The 22,170-nt window shown below is 35.0% G+C and overlaps 2 protein-coding genes across 3 annotated transcripts; both read left to right on the plus strand.

Annotated features, from left to right (window-relative positions):
* Window positions 1–359: 359 nt before the first annotated feature.
* Window positions 360–9,697, plus strand: LOC133197288 (endoplasmic reticulum mannosyl-oligosaccharide 1,2-alpha-mannosidase-like). Of its 2 annotated transcripts, none has more exons than XM_061333248.1 (11): window positions 360–522; window positions 655–897; window positions 1,273–1,467; window positions 3,039–3,114; window positions 3,417–3,608; window positions 3,931–4,079; window positions 4,622–4,810; window positions 7,109–7,296; window positions 7,526–7,649; window positions 8,015–8,209; window positions 8,402–9,697. In XM_061333248.1, exons 1-11 carry the CDS (start codon window positions 421–423, stop codon window positions 8,732–8,734), a joined length of 1,986 nt encoding a protein of 661 aa, XP_061189232.1. In that variant the 5' UTR covers window positions 360–420; the 3' UTR covers window positions 8,735–9,697. The 2 variants fall into 2 exon arrangements, with proteins under 2 accessions (XP_061189232.1, XP_061189233.1); XM_061333249.1 differs by having other exon boundaries at window positions 1,273–1,392; window positions 8,402–9,696.
* Window positions 9,698–19,229: 9,532 nt separating this feature from the next.
* LOC133196800 (uncharacterized) lies at window positions 19,230–20,912 on the plus strand. The gene has a single exon (XM_061332657.1). The coding sequence runs from the start codon at window positions 19,230–19,232 to the stop codon at window positions 20,910–20,912; it is 1,683 nt and encodes a 560-aa protein (XP_061188641.1).
* The last annotated feature ends 1,258 nt before the right edge of the window (window positions 20,913–22,170 follow it).

Below are 22,170 nucleotides of genomic sequence, written 5' to 3' on the forward strand. Positions count from 1 at the left end.
CAAAATAAAGTTGAAGTAACTATTCACTATGTTTGTTATAATACAATCATATATATGTATAGTTTGACATAAATGCTTTTCTTTAAAAAATTACGACATAAACATTTTTTTTCTGAACCCGATGTGTAAAATAATCACCGATTTTAAAAAATATATATATATTTTATTTGAGTTTATCAAATTATAAATATAAGGAAAATTTTTTTTTAAAAACCCATAAAATATACTATAAAACATCTCAGAGTATATGCTAAGATTATATTAAAACAATTAATCGGGATCAAAATCTCCTACTTTTACACGTTCAACTTCCGGTTTATTTGTTTGGTTTTTGATCGAATTAACATTGTGAAAATTCTGCCTTTCTTCGAATCAAAATGAAATTACATGGGTAATGCAAGATTCCGTGCATGGTAAACAATGATTGAGGGAACACCCCGTCAAAACCAACTATCAATTAATCTTGGATTTGATGATTACAGCAATGGAAAAGACTACAAAAAGAGACAGTCAGTTTTCAGGGTTGGTAACAGATATTAGACAGGATTCGATGTTTGTCAATACATCACAATAATGATATAGTGCATACACATAACTAATATACACACGTTTTATTTAAAATATTTGGCAGTATAAATCTTAAATCTTTTTAAGGTATGGAAAAGGTTGTCCAGTTTACAGAGAAGTGTGATATGTTTTGTTCTACTATTGGGAGGGATCAGTATCATATATATAGTGTCCTCAGTAAGAAAAGGTCATAGAGGAAGTTATGGTGGACCAAGTGAACTCAGTGATTTTCTTGACTCGAAAGAGAGGCAGAAGATGGAGCAAGAGAAGCGAGATTACATACAGAAAATGAAACAAAGACATGCTGTGGAGCAGGTTAATCAGATAGTGGTAAGTTTTGAAAGCAGTTACAACTACTGTAAACTTTTTTCCCATGGGGTCAAAATTCTGCGGAATCACAATTTCTGTTCAATCCGTGAGTAGAAAATTACATGGATTTCTTTGATTGCCACTATATGTCTTAAATGTACTTTAAGTATGCTAAGACAAATTTCTGTACATAGCATAAACCACACAGAAAAAAGTACTTCTTCAGTATCTCTTTAGACTTAGACCTTAAATAGCTACACATTTTGAGAGTGCAAATAAGGTAGGATAAGCATAGCACAAATTTCAAAGCAGAGCGAAAAATCAAAATGTTTTAAAATTGTTCTTAGATAAAAATTTGCCTGATTTTTAATGGAGAAATTCTTTGATTTAACCCAGAAAAAGAATCAGGAAAATATTAGGAGGAAGAAGGGACCACCATCAAGGAAGAAAGCAACGAAAGAAGACAAGGGACTGGATAAAGTACAACTTCCTCCTGATGAGAAAGAGGGACAATTGGTAAGGGATGAACGATTTCCCAATGGGAACGAGGACGAGGATAATGACAGAGATGACAATGTTGATGGACATTTAGTAAGAGAGACATAAAACTGCTGCTCATTTTGACTGACAATTTTAAAATGAAGCAACTTATGCTGCTTTAATGTAATTATTATATACTAACAATACAGTGTATGTAGCAACATTAAAAGGCATACTGGAATTATATTACAGCTAAACTTCAAAATCTCGAACACGGATATCTCGAATACCCCGGATATGTCGAAGTAAGACCGCAGTCCCGACGAAATTTGCTTTAAAAATGATTAAAATAAACCCCTCTATGTTGAACACGGTAATGTCAAATACCCCGGTTATCTCGAAGTAAAATTGTGTATCCATTCATTCAAATCACATGCGTTATCTCGAAGTCAGGATAATTTTCCGCTCTGATGATCAAATCCGTTAGGTAAACTGACAGCTCTATTGATAACAGCCACCTGTCTGTCACGCACAGGTTACCTGTGTTCTTGTGATCAACAGATAATAGCGCGATAATTATACGAGGTGTATATATGGCTTACCTTGATTTTAAATGGTAGTGTGTATTAGTCTTATGCATGGATGACACGTTAATTGTTTTGTGGCCGAGGTACGTTTATCTTGGTAATCGCTATTTAATGCTATGTGTAATATGTTTATGCATATGAAAGCGAAAATTATAAACATTAAAGTGAAACAAAATTCTGTAATTTAATGCAATTAGAATTTATTTTTCGTATATGGGCGTGCAGAATTTACAATCGTCAGTACACGCCATCATGTGAGCGTGTGTCGCAGTGAAAACTTGTGCTATAGTGAACTGTGATTCAGTGTCGTTCTGTAGTTAGACGAGAGAGCGTGTTTCTTCTTTTGCATCTGATTTTATTATGGTAAAATATTTTCTTTTAACTGATAATACATGTATGAACAAGTTTTTCCAATAAAAAAATTGTATATTTCGTTTCCGTTATTCTGACAGCGACCGGTTTTAAATTTACAATGCATAGACGATAACCGGTTACGTATACATGGGAAACGATGCTAGCAGTTGACTTGCCGTGTTGGTAGAAGGATTATACTTCTGTGCATACTATACAAAGTTTTTATTTTGCGAATTATAAAGAGGATGTAAAAATCTTTTAAATGCTAAATACATATACACGTATATTAAAGAATCGTATACGGAATTTCAAACAAGAAGGAATTTTATTAAGTACATGTTCACTGCACTAAGTTTATCTGAAGTTCATTAGAATTATAACCCTCAATATGTTGAACCCCCGGATATCTCGAAGTTCATCAACGGTCCCGTCAACTTCGAGATAACGAAGTTTAACTGTATGTACATGTATATGCTTTATTCATATCACTCATATTAAATTATTCAACATGTATATCATATGATAAAACTAATATGAAAGAGAAGAAAAAAAGCTGCAATATTTAGAAATATCAAGATTATTTGTCAAAGATTTAACATATTTTTATCTGTACAGTAATACAAGTAAGATATGCAGTTAGTTTGAATGGTGTTAGTTTTCTCTGACATCAAGATTCAAACTAAACAATTCATTTTCTGAGATGCCAATTCATCAGAATTCTAATTTGTGATGCATTTGTAGAATTTACCACCAAAGGCAGCTGGTGATGATTTAGTTGTGGACCAAGGAAGTGATGGACCCTATGACTATTTTGATCGTAAGACCATTCAAAATTTTATTCTATTATTTACCGGTATCCAACCTTTGTCTCTGATAATGGTATAAGTATTTGATATGTTCTCAGATATATTCATAGCAGCTTTTTAAGAAACTGTGTCTTAAAATCAACATGACTGAATAGAAAATTTCATCTACATGTACATGTATCTTAGGCTTTCAGATATTGGACTTTGATATGCAGAGTTATAATACAGTCACAACCAAAATTTTACTTCAATATAGCCTTGATATCCATTCTTTTGAATACTTGTGCATATATGTCTATGTTTTTCATTGTAGCAAAGAGACAGTTTTCAGAAAAACAGAAAGCAATTCAAGATGCCTTTAAATTTGCTTGGAAGGGATATAAAGAGCATGCTTGGGGCCATGATGAATATCATCCAATCAGCAAAAGCCATTCAGAGTGGTTTGGAGTCGGTCTGACCATTGTAGATTCTATTGATACAGCCATCATCATGGGACTTAAAGATGGTATCAGATATATGTAGTATAAATTATACATGTTTTGTTTTGAACATATTTATTTTGACAATATGTTCATGTACATCCATCAAAGAGTGTTTACTAGACTCTTAGTTTTGTAAACTAAAGATAATAAATCTGTGTTAGAGAATCGGTACAGACTTGAATTCTGTTTAAATTCGAGACTAAACAGTAAAAAGTGACATGTATTTTCATTTTTTCATTTGCATAAGTTATTTTTTCGTACATGTATTAGCAAAGTTAAAAAAAATCAGTAATGTGAAGAACATAAAAAATATGTGCCAATACTTGTTGAGTTTCTGTATTACAGAGTATCTGGAAGCTAGAGAATGGGTTGATAAATCCTTGACCTTTGACAAGGATAAAGATGTCAACTTGTTTGAGATCACGATTCGTGCCTTGGGAGGACTTCTGTCTGCTTATCACCTGACAAATGATGAAGTTTTTAAAAACAAGGCTGTAAGTCTAAGATTCTAGCTAAGAAAATAACTAAAATTATAATAAAAATTTATGTTTTATAAATGTACTGTAATTATGCTAATGTATAAATATGCATCTTCTGATGTAAAATTCTAGTTCTGACACACAGTATTTTCTTGATAATTTAATTTTTTTCAATTAAAAATGAAATACATATATATATTTATGACTTGTTATACAGTATCTCTTCCCTGCTGTTTAGTACAAAAGAAAAAACAAACAAAAACAAAAAAGGAATAGATACTTTCAGTGAATCATACATTATGCACCTCTTCATTGTTCAAATATCAGTCTTTCAAGCTCACAAAACAAATAATAATACTCTGGGAAAAGAAAATAATATATTATAATATTTACTTTTACCAGAGTATTAAGTTTTGAAACACAACAAACCTTAGAACTAAGAACAAATATAATATTTCTGTACACAAAAATTACAAACTAGTATACAGTGCATCTTTACTCTTACCTACATACATGAATATGACAAATAAATAAAATACTAATCAACTTTCTTGTAGAAAGAGTTGGGGGATCGCCTCTTACCATGTTTTAAATCTCCATCAAATGTCCCTTTCTCTGACGTGAACCTGAGGACTGGACACGCCCATGCCCCAAGGTGGGGCCCTGACAGCAGTACATCAGAGGTGACTACCATACAGCTGGAATTCCGAGATCTCAGCAGAATCACCAAGGATAGTAGATATGAGGTCAGGGGACATTATTTGATTTTAGAGTTTTCTGTAGACTTGAGATCTTTTTGTTTATTATACAACAGAACAATATTTTAGTACTTACTGGAGTTCATGTTTTACTGGTAAGATTATAATTGTGTCAGTTTGATGGTAAGAAACTAAAAGATAGATGCAAGGTATTATCAGAAAGGTCACCCAAAAAGTATTTTTCATTTTGTATATAATTCTTCACATATGCAAATGAAAACCAAGAATTCTGCAGATGAGTGGCCTGTTTATTGTTTTTGAAGCTGGTAGATTCTCAAGTAACTATAAGACCTACATAAACTTAAACCAAACTTGCATGGATGTTTCATGTAGGGTTGCATACTTCAATTCAAGGGTTGGATGCTGACTGTACATTTTTTCATCTGAGTACACAATTTAATGTTTTTAGTGCAGGTTCCTTCCAAATTAACTACACGCTCTACCTTGACCAATCTCTCATTCTTATGAATGCATTATTACTGCATTCTTGCTTTAGATGCTATATTTTTCAAATATGTAATAGTGACTAAAAAACTACATATACATGTATAATGATTAATATAACTAGCAGTGCATTTACATTTATTTGAAAGGAATCTTTCTCTATTTTTATTACATTTGTTGAGGTAAACTTTGTAATCTTTTTAGCTCACCTGAGCTGAAAGCTCAAGTGAGCTTTTCTGATCACCCGTTGTCCATCGTCCATCTGTAAACTTTTCACATTTTCATCTTCTTCTCAAGAACCACTGGGCCAATTTTAACCAAACTTGGTACAAAGCATCCTTGGGTTAAGGTGGGTTTAAATTCTTAAATTGAATAGTCAAGCCTCCTTTCAAGGGGAGATAATCAAAAAAAGACAAAAATAGGGTGGGGTCATTAAAAAAATCTTCTTCTCAAGAACCACTTGGCCAGAAAAGCTGAAACTTATGTGGAAGCATCCTGGGGTAGTGTAGATTCTAAATTATTCAAATCATGACCCCGGGGGTAGGTCGGGGCCACAATAGGAAATCCAAGTTTTACAATGAAATATATAGGAATAATCTTTAAAAATCTTCTTCTCAAGAACAGCTGGGACAGAAAAGCTGAAACTTATATGGAAGCATCCTGGAGTAATGTAGATTCTAAATTGTACAAATCGTGACCCCCGGGGGTAGGGCGGGGCCACAATAGGGAATCCAAATTTTACATTGAAATATGTAGAAAAAAATTGTCAAAAATCTTCTTCTCAAGAACAGCTGGGACAGAAAAGCTGAAACTTATGTGGAAGCATCCTGGGGTAGTGTAGATTCTAAATTGTTCAAATCATGACCCCCGGGGGTAGGTCGGGGCCACAATATGGAATCTAAGTTTTACATTGAAATATATAGGAATAATCTTTAAAAATCTACTTCTCAAGAACCACTGGGCCAGAAAAGCTGAAACTTATGTGGAAGCATCCTGGGGTAGTGTAGATTCTAAATTATTCAAATCATGACCCCTGGGGGTAGGGCAGGGCGACAATAGGTACTACAAGGAGGATAATCAGATGAAACACAGCAAGGACAAAGTTATTCAGGTGAGCGTTGTGGCCCATGGACCTCTTGTTTATCTTTGTTACTTTTCTTATGAAAAATTTTTGGAGCATGTCTGTTTTAAAGAACTATATTTACATTTGCTGTGTTTTTCTACTAAGCCAACTGTGAATTTGATTTGAATGCCATTTTCGTGTATATACTCACGCATAGAAATATACACTGAGAAACTCGAATAATTCAAACATTGAGTATATTTTTGGTGCTTTTGAACATGTAAATATAAGGAATGTTTTAAAGTTTAGTGTGAATTATTGGTGTGTAAATCACACAGACTTGCACGTAGGCATATTTTTCATGAAGCTCTAGCTCGCTTCATGAAATATGCCTACGTGACTAGTCTGTGTGATTTACACACCAATAACTCACACAAAACTTAAAAACATTCCTTAAATAAGCCATACATAACTCAATTATGTATGAATTCATGCATTATCTGTATGATTGTTCAGGTTAATTTTTATGTAATGCAATTCCCCATTTGAAACCACCATTGATCAAATTTGCTTGAATGGTATATGAAGGAATCATGCATGTAACCCTTAATTCGAATACAAAATGAAATCCTATAAAGGAAATTAATTTAGTTGTCAAATTATACCATTCACTAGATATCATATTTCAAGATTAGCTACATATGTATGATTACACTATGATTTTGAAAAGTTTTTTGACCTATACAGGCACATTTAGGAATTTCTGTACAATTTTTCAGCATGCAGTAGATGTAGTGTCAGAACATGTTCACAAACTACCAAAGAAGGATGGATTAGTGCCAATATTTATCAACGCCAATACAGGATCATTCAGAAGTTCTGCCACCATTACATTTGGTGCAAGAGGAGATAGTTACTATGAGTATTTATTGAAGCAGTGGATACAGACAGGCAAACAGAAGGACTAGTGAGTATCTCCAGCAGGTTTTAAGAGGGAATTTCAAAGTACATTTATAGATAATTCTAGTGTAGACAATTCTAGTCAACGACCAAGAAAAACATAGAGGTTTTCTAAATTTTGTTCTTTAATGATAACGAAAACATCCTTTCACTTAAAATTTTTAAAATTGTAAAATGTGATACACTTGTAGATGTCTATTGATGTTAATACTATTACCTGGTTCTTGTTTCTACAGTTTGAAAAATGACTACCTGCAGGCAGTAGAGGGCATTAAGACTCATTTACTGAAAGAATCTGAACCCAGTAAACTGCTCTACATAGGCGAGCTACTGGGAGGAAGATCATTTAGTCCAAAAATGGTGAGGCTGCTACATTTAAAGCTATAATTATACATGTAATCACTAATTCCCAGTGATCATCAGGTGCCTGTAGCAAAAGAGCAGCTGTATTCATTTTGCAACTGTTTTAATGGTAATTTCATATGTATTTCATTTGTTTAAAAAGTATTATTTTCATTTTTTTTTTTTGACTAATTGATTTTGAATTTTCAAAAAACATGGATTGTTTATTGACACATGTGCCCCCCCCCCCCTTCACAAAAAAAAAATAAAATAAATAATCAGGCATCAAGTGTAGGGATATACTTTTAAAAAATAATTTTTCTCCACAATCAAACATTTTATTGGAATAAAAAAAAATATAACTTTTTCTTTTATTTTAACAGGATCATTTAGTGTGTTTTATGCCAGGAACTTTGGCTTTGGGGCATCAAAATGGTCTTTCAAATGATCATATGGAAATTGCCACCAAATTAGCTAAAACTTGTTATGAAATGTATAATAAAATGCCAACGAAACTCAGTCCCGAGATTGTGTATTTTAATCAGGCACCAGGAGCCAGTGATGATCTCATAGTCAAAGTAAGTCTGCAATAATTAGGAGCAATTATTTTATTGAGAAATGTGTAGGAAATCGTTCCCTACTCATTGAATGAAATGAAAATATTAAATGCTTGATACATTCAGGATTGTTATTGCCACTTATACTATGCTTCATATAATATTTAACTTGGTGGTAAGTATTAACTAAGAATTTTATTTCTTCACTTCCAGCCACTAGATGCCCACAACCTGTTGCGGCCAGAAACCGTGGAGAGTCTTTTTTACATGTACCGATTTACTCAGGACAAAAAATACAGAGAATGGGGCTGGCAGATTTTCCTGGCCTTTATGAAATACACCAAGATTGAGGGGGCTGGCTTCTCCTCCATCAATAATGTCAAAAGTCCAGGTAACCCAGGATTTAAAGATAAACTAGAAAGCTTCTTCTTAGCAGAGACACTCAAGTACCTGTTCTTATTATTCAGTGACGATCCCAAGCTTATGCCTCTAGACAAGTTTGTGTTCAATACTGAGGCTCATCCCCTGCCGATTTACTCCGAGTGATTTTAATGTTTGTTCTTGTGTCAAATAGAATGATTGTATGTGTGTGTAGGTTTCAAAATACATATATAGCATTATCTATAAAATATTTTGTGTGCAAGATACTTTGTGAAGACTTGGTGCATCACTAAATAATAATGTGTGTGAATGATAAACCATGTGATACGGAAAACAATGAAAGACACAACCCTGAATTTGCTCATTAATGTAAATTACGACATTGAACATAAAATACATGTAGAATGAACTCATATTTGAAATGTTCCTACGTAATTCAAGCTCTTAATTGTGCAATTCTTTTTCGTTTACCTTTTTCTTTAATATTTTTTTCTCATTAAAGATGGCTTGTCAGAACTAAGTTTTCTCTTAATCATTCAAGGGTTCTTTGAAATGTTGTCAAGAATTTATTTTTCATTTATTTTACCTACTTCATTTTATTTTTAATTGACCTTACCTCATGAAATAATTAACCTGTATAGTGGGTTATATGACCAACCTTAAAACATGTTTTAAAAGGTTGGAACAGTATGTTAGCTTTATGATTTGGTTAATTCTTTCAACACTTGAGGAAATATTTAAACTTAATCATACATAATCATAATTCTGGCAGTTAAGATTTAGTCACTAAGATAATCTGAAGTAAGCACTAATCACTGAAATAGCCCACTATATATTGGTATTCTGTCATTTTGACCACAAGCAGGGATTGTGATAGTTAAGATAGTTAAATCACTGTGAAGTTGGTCATAATTGTTACCTGTACATATCAAATTTTTTGAATGTCATGGAATAATAATGTCATGCAATAAGACAGAAGAGCAACAAGTATTAAATGTAGAAATTAATTACCAAATACATGTATTTCCATTGTTTAAAAATATTAAAAGTATTCCAGTAGGTTTTTGTGTAAATATTTGATCGTGAATCCAGGTTTGATCATTGTATGTTACATATTTTTTATTTTAATTTTTTTTTGATTTGTTTTCAGATTATTTATGATCTTACTTCACATTCCTAGTCAGATACTGTTTATACATGTTGCATTTCATGTCTGTAATGTATTAAACTGTGTCATGTTATTATAATGTGGTCAGGGAAAAACATAGTAGGAATACTTCTTTGCTAAAATTTATGCATAATACTAAAATCTCTATAGAAAATCAGTGCTTATTCCAAAGAACATTGTATATCCATTAAACAAGTATTCAGTAAAGCAGATTTTACTGCAAAAACATGTCAACATAGTAAACTAATTCCATTGAATGAAAAATGTATTTTAAAAATGTACAAACAATCTTGGTGTTCTGTGCTTAAGGAGTTTCATGTGTCTCTGTCCACTGTGTCATGTAAGGTTGTCAGTCTATTATATTTATCAACATGTTTATCTTTAACTATGAGATGCACTGCCAGCACTAGCAGTGAATACATATGAACATTTATTTCTCTTGAAATGAAAAACACTACCGGTAGTTGCAATTTAATCCTTTTGTTGCAGACAACACAAGTTAACTTTTTTTGTTTGCATACATTATTATAACCAACATAAGGGTCCATTATTGAGCAATCTAAGATTGCAGAAAATAGGTTTTTATGTATTTATGGATATTTCTTGAAATTATTCTTTTTTATCCAGATTTTGTACAGAAAAAAAATATTATAAATTTAATTAGTGGACTCAAATTTTCTTGATCCCCTTTGCAATTAGTATCCTACAAATGTCTTTTATTTCAGCTCTATGTCCAGAAAATAAAGGAGAAAACCCAACATGATCAAGAGTCTAATTTGATGCCCAGTGTTTTTATTAATTTTTTTTTTTTTTTTAGAATTTATTGACTCTAACCAGAGAGGAAATTACATACGAGTATGTAGTATTTAATCCTTCATTGACTCTTGAATATTATTTTTTTCTTATGTAAGGAATCCAACGAACCCTTAAAATTTTTTTTACATATATTTACATGACTATGCAGTATATGTTTTTTCCTTTGATATTTAGTCATTATTGTTGGGGGGGGGGGGGGGGGGGGTAGGAGGTTTAGGTTTTTGAGATAGTAGTGGACAGTTAAAAAAACATGAAATGATCTTATATGCATTTCAGTGCTTTTTATCTTAATTTATGTAAACAACTTGTAAATATACACGTATATATATTTACCTATGCTCTAATTTATCATTGTGCCAATGTGCCCCTTTAGGAAATATGCTTAAATTTTGAATGCACCAATATATTGTAGCAGTAATGACACTGCAAGTGTTAAAGTGTCATGTAAAGTAGAAAAAAAATTCTGTCTATTTTTTTTCTTAAAAGATTGTACCACACTCAGATTTATTTAACGTTTGAGATATGTATGACATCATCTATTTTATTTAAAGGTGGCACGAAAATTTTTGTTTCATCTTTTATTTTTTTATTCAGTAAATCATGGTGTGTGTGATTGGAGTAATTTTGATACTTTTATCATAGTTTTTTGATATTTTCAGTATGTTGTGATAGGAGGCATTTGTCATTGCAGGATGACTCATCAAAATGTTTAACAATAAAATCAGTAAACATCAAACCGTTATTGGTCAAAATTTGGCCTTTTTTTGGGGGGGGGGGTATATTTATGAATTTCATTGTAAGCATTTGTCAGATTTTCACTACACATGTTTTATTTCGTGTTAAATTTGACATCCTATCATGAGAAGTTTTCTTCACAGAGTACCCGATACTCCATATTACTGTCTCCAGATTTCCAGTGGTCAGGAGGGGTGTTGTAAGCATACACTGAGTGACCGTGGGGATCATGCTGACCCTCCCAGAGATTATCTGTAACTGGACTAGACTGTCCATTTCCTACCCAGTTCCAGTCTCCATTAACAACCTCCATTCCTAGCCAGAACTGAGGAGAGTAACCTGTTAATTCAATAAAACTTTATCATTTTTCTGTAGATCTAAACATAGGTACCCAGTAATCAAAGATTGCAAAGTTCACCTCAAGGAACATTATCTATAAGCAAGCCAAAATCTTTCATCAAAGGAGTGTTTTAGTAATGTGCATCCCTAGATGTTGCATGTGCAAGTTTGCTTTGGGTTGGATTTACAGTTACTTGTGAATGGACCTTAATATGTTAACTCATGTACGAAAGCCTATTAGGATCAAACTACGGTAAAAAAAAAATTTAAAAGGCGTTATAACGCCTTTTCAAAAGGCGTTATAACGCGAAAAAAGGCGTTATAACGCGGAAAAAGGCGTAATAACGCAAATAAAGGCGTAATTACGCCTTTCCAAAAGGCGTTATAACGCCTTTCCAAAAGGCGTTATTACGCCTTTTCAAAAGGCGTTATTACGCCTTTTCAAAAGGCGTTATAACGCGAAAAAAGGCGTAATAACGCCTTTTCAAAAGGCGTTATAACGCGGAAAAAGGCGTAATAACGCAAATAAAGGCGTAATTACGCCTTTCCAAAAGGCGTTATAACGCCTTTCCAAAAGGCGTTATTACGCCTTTTAAAAAGGCGTTATTACGCCTTTTCAAAAGGCGTTATTACGCCTTTCTAAAAGGCGTTATTACGCCTTTCCAAAAGGCGTTATAACGCCTTTTCAAAAGGCGTTATTACGCCTTTCTAAAAGGCGTTATTACGCCTTTCTAAAAGGCGTTATTACGCCTTTCCAAAAGGCGTTATCACGCCTTTTTAAAAGGCGTTATTACGCCTTTTAAAATGGCGTTATTACGCCTTTTAAAAAGGCGTTATTACCTCTCTTTTTTTTTCAATACATGACTTACTTAGCCCATGCACCCTGGGGGCTGATTATAATTAGATTTCTAGGAAAAAAGATTTTTAAATGTGTAAAATATTTTCAGTGTTAAACCAACTTAGTCCTTCTCTGATGCCAGACGCTTTTACCAAGGTGTATGGATTTCAGAAATTTTGTTGAAGGCTAATTGCTCATTATACCTATGCAAATACTTTGCCTGTTTTTTACCAAGAGGAGAGAAAAATATTTCAAATTTGACATGAATTTTTAATACGTGGCTAGCAAAGCCCAAAGCTGGTTCTGCCTATATCCTGGATTTTCAAAAGTAGAGTGTTGACTTCTCTTAATATGCATGCAAAATGCAAACAACTGTCTGCGAGATGTGCAGGAATATAGAAAATACTATAATTTATAATATAATTTATAATATTAAAACTATAATCTAAATATTGCATAAATAAAGATGGCTTTGGTTCAATCTTTCATGTAGTTACTATTTTAAAATAACGCCTTTCCATTTTTGGATACAACTCCTTTTCAAACAGGCCGGTAGTACGAATGTGAGTGGGGGGGGGGGGGGAGGGGGGGTCCCCCACCCCACTTTTTGGGAGAATAGTCTTGCTATAGTTTAAATATAAAAAAATCATTTATTGATTGCTTGGTCCCTTAACATTTTGTTGCAGTATGGTTAAACTCGGGCAAGTCATTGCATTTAAAAAAAGTTTTTCCGAAAATTTAGAAAAAGTTTCCCCTCAAGTTTAGGCATTTTATTTTTTTCGGGGGGGGGGGGGTTCTTGTTTTTTTGTTTGCTTGTCAATTTTGTGGGACCCCTCCCCCCCCCCCCCCCCCACACACACACACTTTAAAAGCACGGGCCTGTCAAAGACATAATAATGGCGTATTAATGCCTTTTAAAAAGGCGTAATAACGCCTTTTGAAAAGGCGTAATAATGCCTTTTGGAATGGCGTTATAACGCCTTTTGGAAAAGCGTAATAACGCCTTTTAGAAAGGCGTAATAACGCCTTTTGGAAAGGCGTAATAACGCCTTTTGGAAAGGCGTAATAACGCCTTTTTTCGCGTTATAACGCCTTTTGGAAAGGCGTAATTACGCCTTTTTCCGCGTTATAACGCCTTTTAAATTTTTTTTACCGTAGTTTGATCCTAATAGGCTTTCGTACTCATGCATAAGATCAAGCATCCGGAGCAATTTCCTAGATGTATCATCAATGCAATTTCAGTCTACATAGGTCTTTAAAATTACTGAAAATGGACCTGCCCCAAAAACTTTAACCCATGTATGTAATCATCCAGAAAATAAATGTCAGATCAAGCATCCAAAGCAAGTCATATAGTGTACATCTCTCAGATCCATCATCCATGCAAGTTCAGTATAGGAAGGCGTTATAAATACCAGGGTACTTGGGGCTGAACCTGCTCCAAAAACATCCAGAAAATGTAGCATGGAACCAGCATTTGAAGCAAGTCTGGTAGTGTGCATCCCTAGATACATCATCTGTGCAATTTTGATCCAGGTAAGGCTTACTATGGCCGTAGGAACTGGGGGGGGGGGGTGCCCCCAATAATTTTGCCAATATATAGATTACTATAGAAAACATAGCTACTATATGCTTGTGCCCCCTCAATAAATACGACTGATGACTTTTTTTTGCTTGTCAAGGAATATCTGGTAGTTGATAATGTCCCCCCCCAACTGAAAATGTATGGCTGTGCCCCCCCCAAACGGAATTTAGAAAACATAGCTACTATATGCTTGTGCCCCCTCAATAAATACGACTGATGACCTTTTTTCTTTGCTTGTCAAGGAATATTTGGTAGTTGATAGTGCCCTTCCCCCAACTGAAAATGTATGGCTGTACCCCCCCCCCCAACTGAAATTGCTTCCTACGGGCCTGCTTACTGTTACTTAGAGGAATGGACCTGCTTCAAAAACTTTAACCTGCTCCAAAAACATTAACCTGGACATTCTTCTGGAAAATATCAGCTGAAAATGCAGAATCTGCAATTCTGATCAATAAAAGGGCAAAGAGTTATTTTAAAATAAAACAGCTCCAAAAACTTTAATCTGGGACGCCGACGCAGAGGGGATTACCTAAGCTTCCTCTGACTTAATCAAGGTGAGTTAATCAGGGACGTAGCATCGTTTTTGAAAGGGGGGGGGGCAGCCAGAGAAAAAAAATTTCAACTTACCTTGAAAAAAACTTGACAAGCAAAAAAATAAAGGAAAATTGTCCGAACTCGAAAATCCTATTTCGGGGGGGGGGGGGGGGGTAGGTTCCAACTTCTTTCAGTACCAAATTTTATTATTTATACACTACTACAAAACCCTTATTTGACTATTCTACAACAAAAATGGGGGGGGGGGCAACCGGCCTTTCAATTAACATTTCAAATAGTAAAAAAGGTCTGGAAAAAAAGTGAGGTGGCAGCCCCCCCTGCCCCCCCCCCCCCCTTTGCTTCGTGCCTGTTAATAAAATAACTTGAAGTCAAATATTCTGTTACATGTTCACATTTGGCAGATGTTGCTCCGCAGCAGACTTTCACATGGCAGTCATGGCCATGACCATGGGGGTAGGTTCCAACTTCTTTCGGTACCAAATTTTATTATTTATACACTACTACAAAACCCTTATTTGACTATTCTACAACAAAAATGGGGGGGGGGGGGGGAACCGGCCTTTCAATTAACATTTCAAATAGTAAAAAAAAGTCTGGAAAAAAGTGAGGTGGCAGGCCCCCCTGCCCCCCCCCCCTTTGCTTCGTGCCTGTTAATAAAATAACTTGAAGTCAAATATTCTGTTACATGTACACATTTGGCAGATGTTGCTCCGCAGCAGACTTTCACATGGCAGTCATGGCAGTGACAGTCTATATGTAAGTTATCTTGTCTTTTTTGTGGTTAAGGAAGACTGACTATATGCTACGAGAGGCCCCTTAAAGGAAATTAGAGGGCAATTAATTGTATAGAGATTTAGACATCAACCTGTCATCAGCTTTCCCAATCGAAGTTCCTCTTCGTCGGATTCTAGATGCACCACGTGGGTTGCCTCAGCTTCACAGATTCGTTTTGCATCCTTGTACCGTTTGTTGAGGTCGTAAAAGTAATAACAGGTACCGTGGTCAGTATCAGGTATTGTCAACGTGGCCGTCTGATGCTTGTCACAACTTATTGTCGTCGACCCTTAATAAAAACTAAAAAGTTTACATGTGCTCAGTATCTGTTTTTTTCTTAATGGCCAAATCCTTATTATAATAATCCACAGATACATCCTTTGAATTTAGGTGACTCACTAAAAAAAATGATTGTTTTAAAAGTATTTTTAGACTAACACTTTCGCAGTGAATACCTGAGGATGGATTAACAACGGTGGATGACGACTGCAGTGGCTGTGCACTGGTAGATGATTTACTGGATTGGACGGAGGTAGTGAAAGTTGATTGGATGATAGAAGATGCTACATTAGTATGGGTAGGGATTGGATTGGTCGGATTTGTGACGCTTGCAGGGTCTGTGTTACACATATTACAAGTCTTGGCACAGAGAAAAAGAGCAGAGGATGGTCGAAGATTACAGATATCCAAAGTTTGTATCAAATGTTCGCAGTTTTCCTCTGCATCAGTACATGCAAGTTGTTGAGCTTTACCTAGAGTGAATTATATTGGAATGTATAGTTAGAGATGGCATAATGCATTTGAAGTTTACATTTAAAAATATGTTTAACGTGTATATTTATATTTACCATAGCTTATTGCAAACATGTAAAACACAATAATCCAATTATATGCAAACATTTTTTCTCGCATTAGAAGAAAACAGAAATATAGAATTGCATTAAGATTAATTTCAGAGAATACCAGTTTGACATATGACGTCTAGTTCGAGTGATAAGAAAGGTTAAAATGTGGGAACCTAAATTCTGGCTTATAACGCAATGACAGTTTTTATTTTGATAAGTACATGTTCATGGTTATCTAATTTATCTAGGTAATTCGAGGAATCACTGAAATTTACACTAATTATTTAAATACAAACTCTTATTGTTTTCATGTGGATTTTTTTTTTTTGGGGGGGGGGGGGGGGGAGTAATTGTTTATGGAATTCCGTATACCACAGCCAACTTCGTACTGCCAACTGCTCACTGCCAGCTGCTTACTGCCAATTGCTCACTCCTTAATGCTAACTGCCACTGTTCATACATATTGTCTGATTTGTTATTCTTTATAACATTAATACACATGCTTGAACAGTGGCGGATTTAAGGGGGCGCATCCGGCGCGCGCCCCCCTAAAACTGTCAAAGTTAGCGTAAATCATAGTTTCGTCAAGAAAATTAAAAATGTCTACTTGGCAGACCTCATTTTTACCCTACAAAATCTCTAGAATCCAGGAGCTTCGCCCCCAGACCCCCTGCCTACTTTCTGCGCCCCCCCCCCCCCTAACTTCAATACCCGGATCCGCGCCTGTTGAATATATCCTATGATAGCAAGAATATTACAATAATAACCATAATTGGCGGATTCAGGAATTTTTAAACGGTGAAGGCGAGGAAGGAATAAATAAGAGAAGGAGTATTGCTTCTTAAATGCAAAATATTTGACTTCGATCCACGTTTACTTGCAGGCAATGCAAATAATTCAATATCTTTTTTTTTTTACTAGGAAGAGATTGAAGGCTTATATAGCGTCAGAAAATGAGGGGGGGGGGCTTTAAGTAGGATCCTGAGTAACATTTGTTGATATAAGCATTTATACCAGATAAAATTATGAAAATTCATAATACAATGCATTAATTAACAGTTGACCTTAGGTAAGGAATTAATTTCCGTGCGGGAAAAGGGGAGGCACAATCCAACAGAAATCCCTTGACAAGTAATAAAAAGGGTCACAGGCGCCACTACAGTAACTGTATATTATATGTTCGCAATTTATTTGGGGACAACCACAACCTCCACCATCATTTTTTTTTTTATGAATCTATACGATTATATCCATTAAAACGAATAAGAGACACGTATAAAAAAGTTTACAAATATACAGGTACCTTCCACACAAAAATACCCCACTATACATTATAAGAGAGAAAGGTCTCTCTTATAATGTATAGTGGGGTATTTTTGTGTGGAACGATTATTTCGGGGTTTTCACGATTTATTCCTATGGTACACATGATAAATAAGTGCAATAATATAATCTGTGAAAAAAATGTCTAACAAGCCTCGGGGTTGAATATCGGGGGGGGGGGGGGGGTCCTGTCCACAAGTACCTGTGGAAACATTCAATGTATTTTATTTCAATTTCATTAGGCAAAAAGAAGAAAAGGAAGAAAACCAGGAATCTGCTTGACATATCAGAGATATTTATTATAATTTTTCAGACCTGGCCCCGGGATCATGAAACATCTTAAGCTTAAGTAAAAAAAGATAGATTATGCTAGATATGATTTTGAAATAGAACAGTCCAGAATGAAAATGCTTTTTAACTTTGCATCAATAAACCGCTGACTGTGCAAATTAAGAGAGTCGGTTCACACGCGTAATAAACATTTTATGAATGATTGAATTTTTGACTCCTTCATGATCCTGGGGTCAGATGTCAAATAGTTCATGGTGCGTTGTCACCATAACCAGAACTAAGTCTGAGCCGTCCCATCACTTATTTTACAGTTTGTTAAATAATATAATTTGATAGAAAACCGGAAAAGATGGACGGGGTAAGATACACATTATAATCAGTTCACAGTACTCAACGTTGATTTTTTTAGTTAATATCGTGAAAGAAAATCAATGCAGGATTGGATTTGTAACAAGGTGTTTAAAAAATAAGTACGCTCCACAAATGTAGCCCTTTAATTCAGTCAATCCATAGATATATCGACTTTACAGCATATAGTTTACTTTATATATATATATATATATATATATATATATATATATATATATATATATATATATATATATATATATATATATATATATATAGTTTACTTTTGTAAGGTATTAGCTTACAATTGATAAACCTAGTTTATCAACTGTAAAACTATGTTTAGCTCATTTTTGTGAATTTGGAGTGTCATAAATACATGTACTTGATAATTGTTTTAGCTAGTAAGAGTTTGAGTTTCATTGCAATTTTATGTATACATGTATTAGCCTTATTAATAAGGAGGAATTAAAGAGTTTCAATACAGTATGGCTTGTGCTTGTGGGATTAAAATAATATAGCGTTGTGCCAATCCCTCCCTTACTCAGCTGTTGGTAACCTATGGCAACAAAACGATGAGCATGCAAGGGAAATAGGTGACAACGCGAGGGAGATAAAGCGAGAGAGCGAGTGTAACGCTCGCTCTATCCCGATTAGATGTCGCCCTCCTCTGCCCTTAAAAAAAAAGGGGGGGGGGGGTGAGTGGACCTAACTGTGCAGCAAAAGATCACGCTTAAATTGATACATCAGAGACCAGCAGACCAGCAAACGGTTTTAACGGCTTTTTGTAAAGTGACAATGCTGTCAAAAAAGAGGCCAACAAATCGGGGGGGTTTTGTGATAGAGTTGAACAGGAATTAAACTAAGGAGGAAATCGATACTTTACTACAACACTTATCCCATGACCGAGCAAAACAATTAACATCCCATGACTTCGTATGGACGAAAACACATGGTGGTTTCAATGGTAATACTGATAGATTTGATGTAGTTTTTATTCAAGGATTGAAGACAAAAACAATTACGTTATCTTGACATTCGTTATGGCGTGGAAGTCCCCCGATTCTGGATTTGCACAAGTGTTGATAACATGTCATCTCTGTTCTAATCAAGTAGAGCTTTACTGTTCCACCTGCGGCATAAATTTATGTGGAGGTTGTGTTGGTCAGCATATGCTTTCTCTGTCATTGCAGAAACACGATGTCGTCAAATATTCCTCAAAATATGACGTCATCTTTCAACCATTCTGTAATGCGCATCCTGATCTGAAGTGCGAGATTTACTGCGAAGAGTGTGAATCTCCTGTTTGTTCTAAATGTGTCGTTTCTATGTCACATAACAACCATCACTTCAAGGAACTCCAGGAAAAGTATACTATCTTGAAGGAAACCATAGCAAAAGATACCGAAACTCTCGAAAGCTTAATTGTGAAAGAATATCAAAATATTGTTGGAGAGCTGCAGGGATTAACAGCTGACTTATCAAATAACTATTCTAATCTCCGATCAGCTGTCTTACAGAGAGGGGACGAATTACATCAGCTTATAGACAGCGCCATCACAAAATGCCATTCCGACATTGATGCAATGGAAAATCAAGAAATCAGCAGAGTTGAGCAGAACCTGTCCGTGTTTCAAAGGCTCCTGAAAACTGTGCAAAACAAAATTAAGGAGAATTACAAATACCTCCAGTCGATGGACAAAGAAATGTTAAGCTACAGTTCTATGCTGACTGAATTTAGAGAGGTCCCTTCAAGATTAACGCTTGCAGTTCCTCCTATGTTCATTCCCGCAACAATGGGCATGAATACTGATGATAAGTTTTTAAAATACATAGGCAAAATTATCCCCTCTAAAATCATAATTAATGATTCTTACACACTTACCCAGACGTATTCTAACAGAGAATTGCTGAGAAAACCATACGTCATTGCCACCATCGAAATCCCTAAGTACGTATACAAGAATCTGTGTAGACTCTGCTGTGTTGGAAAGGAACAAGCATGGGTCAACGGCTCAAGTAAATCTCTGATTCGATGTGATAAGCAGGGTTCAATCATGGAGGTTGTTGATACACTCTCTGGTGATATTCCGGTTGGTTTGGCTGTTACTAAAGACGAAGAACTAATGTACACTGATCGGAAAGCCAAAAGCATCAACATTGTACGAAATGGTACCACAGAGGTGCTTTGCAAACCAAAGTGGTTCCCAGGTACCATATGCTCCACAGACGACGGGGATTTTCTGGTTGCAATGTGGAATGGCTTGAGTGGGAAGAAAAAAGAAATCAAAGTCACAAGGTTTTGTAAAACAGGTGTAAAGCAAGATATTCAGTACGATGAAAAAGGACAGCCACTTTTTAAAATTGAAGGCGAATTTACAGGTCTTGCTGTCACTGAGAACAGAAACGGGAATATTTGTGTAGCAGACTGGAATGCGAATGCCGTTGTTGTCGTCGATAGGAGAGGAAAACCTAGATTCAAGTACCCTGGGGAAGGAGAAGGCTTGTTTATTCCACGGTATATTACAACAGACAGTCAGGCTCATATTCTTATTTCCGACATCAAGAACCAATCTGTACATGTTCTCGACGAGGATGGAAATGTAGTTTTGCTCATAGATAATTGTGGATTTTCCAATCCTTATGGTATCAGTGTTGACAATGAAGATAATCTGTGGTTACTGGAACGGTTTGGGAAAATAAAAATCATTAAGTATCTGAAGTAGCTCATACGAGACACCTGAGGAGAATTAACCAGAAACATCTTTTGTCCAATTTATGCTTAAGTTTCAACGATTTAATCAATAAATAACAATAGGGGTTCTTCAATAAAAGACAGTAGTTTCTGTTTTAAGTGGTAAGTTGAAAAGGAAAGTACTGACTGTGAAACCAAGCTTGCATCTGTGTTGAATTTGGATTGATTTATACTTTGAAATGTATCACATTAAACAATTATTTGGACAGTGAATAATGTATTTTTGGGGGGGGGGGGTTGGTTGGTCCCTCACCCACTTTTGGACACTTTGTTTCTTTGTTTGGTTTTCTTTTTCCTGTCAGATTTTTTTGGGAGGATAATTGCCCGTCCCCTTTGGAAATCATTGCTACGGGTCTGTTATGTACTTTTGTCTAGAATATGTTAAAGGGTCTTTTTCCTTAGAAACTTATCTGGCGGCCGCCAGATAAACTATTTTTTCTACCTGGCACCAACCGGCTTCCGTAATAAATACATACTTTTATTTAATGTAATTGCGTAAAGTTATAGATTACATGTTGTCACCATTCCTGCAATTAAAAGTTACTTTGGAAAGTTTATTTTGTCGCAATTTTCGCATGCCCTTGGCTTAAGTGCAGTCTCCTTTAATGTCCTTGGCATTTCATACTTAGCATTTACTACCTTGGCTTTGCAAAGGAATGCAATGTATATCTTTCTATACGAGAAGAATAGAGGTATGAAATCAAAACATTTGAATGAAGTCTTTTATGACAACTGCACGGTGTAAAGTGCTTGCTTTTTGTTTGTGAATAGGTTAAAGGACATTAGGTGGACGCTAAACTATAGAGAGAGAGAGAGAGAAATAGCCTTATATATGTGCCTTGATTGAACTTTTATTTCATTCAGTCCCAGAGGAACGCTGCATTTTGGCTGTTATCATGAATACTATGGAACATGAAAAAAGCATAAAGCTCTCGGAATACGTACTTGGCATCATTTTTTTATGTGTGTTACGTTTTTCGAACGGGTGACAAAATGGCTACATGCCTTTTATTTTATTACACCATTACTTAAAAAAAGAATTTCACTCAATATGAAATTTTCTTCCACACTATAGTACTGATTAGTATATACATGACATTAATTTATATACTGGTATTTTGGATATTTAAATGAGACATGTAAAGTAACTCGAACATGCATAACAAAATTGGCTACACTAAGCAAATATTTCGTAATATTAACATTGGTACAGTAATACTAAGCATGAT

The sequence above is a fragment of the Saccostrea echinata genome, unplaced genomic scaffold (assembly GCF_033153115.1).
Source record: "Saccostrea echinata isolate AGI-Se365-2 ecotype Australia unplaced genomic scaffold, CSIRO_AGI_Sech_v1 ptg000030l, whole genome shotgun sequence".
NCBI classification, from domain to species: domain Eukaryota; kingdom Metazoa; phylum Mollusca; class Bivalvia; order Ostreida; family Ostreidae; genus Saccostrea; species Saccostrea echinata.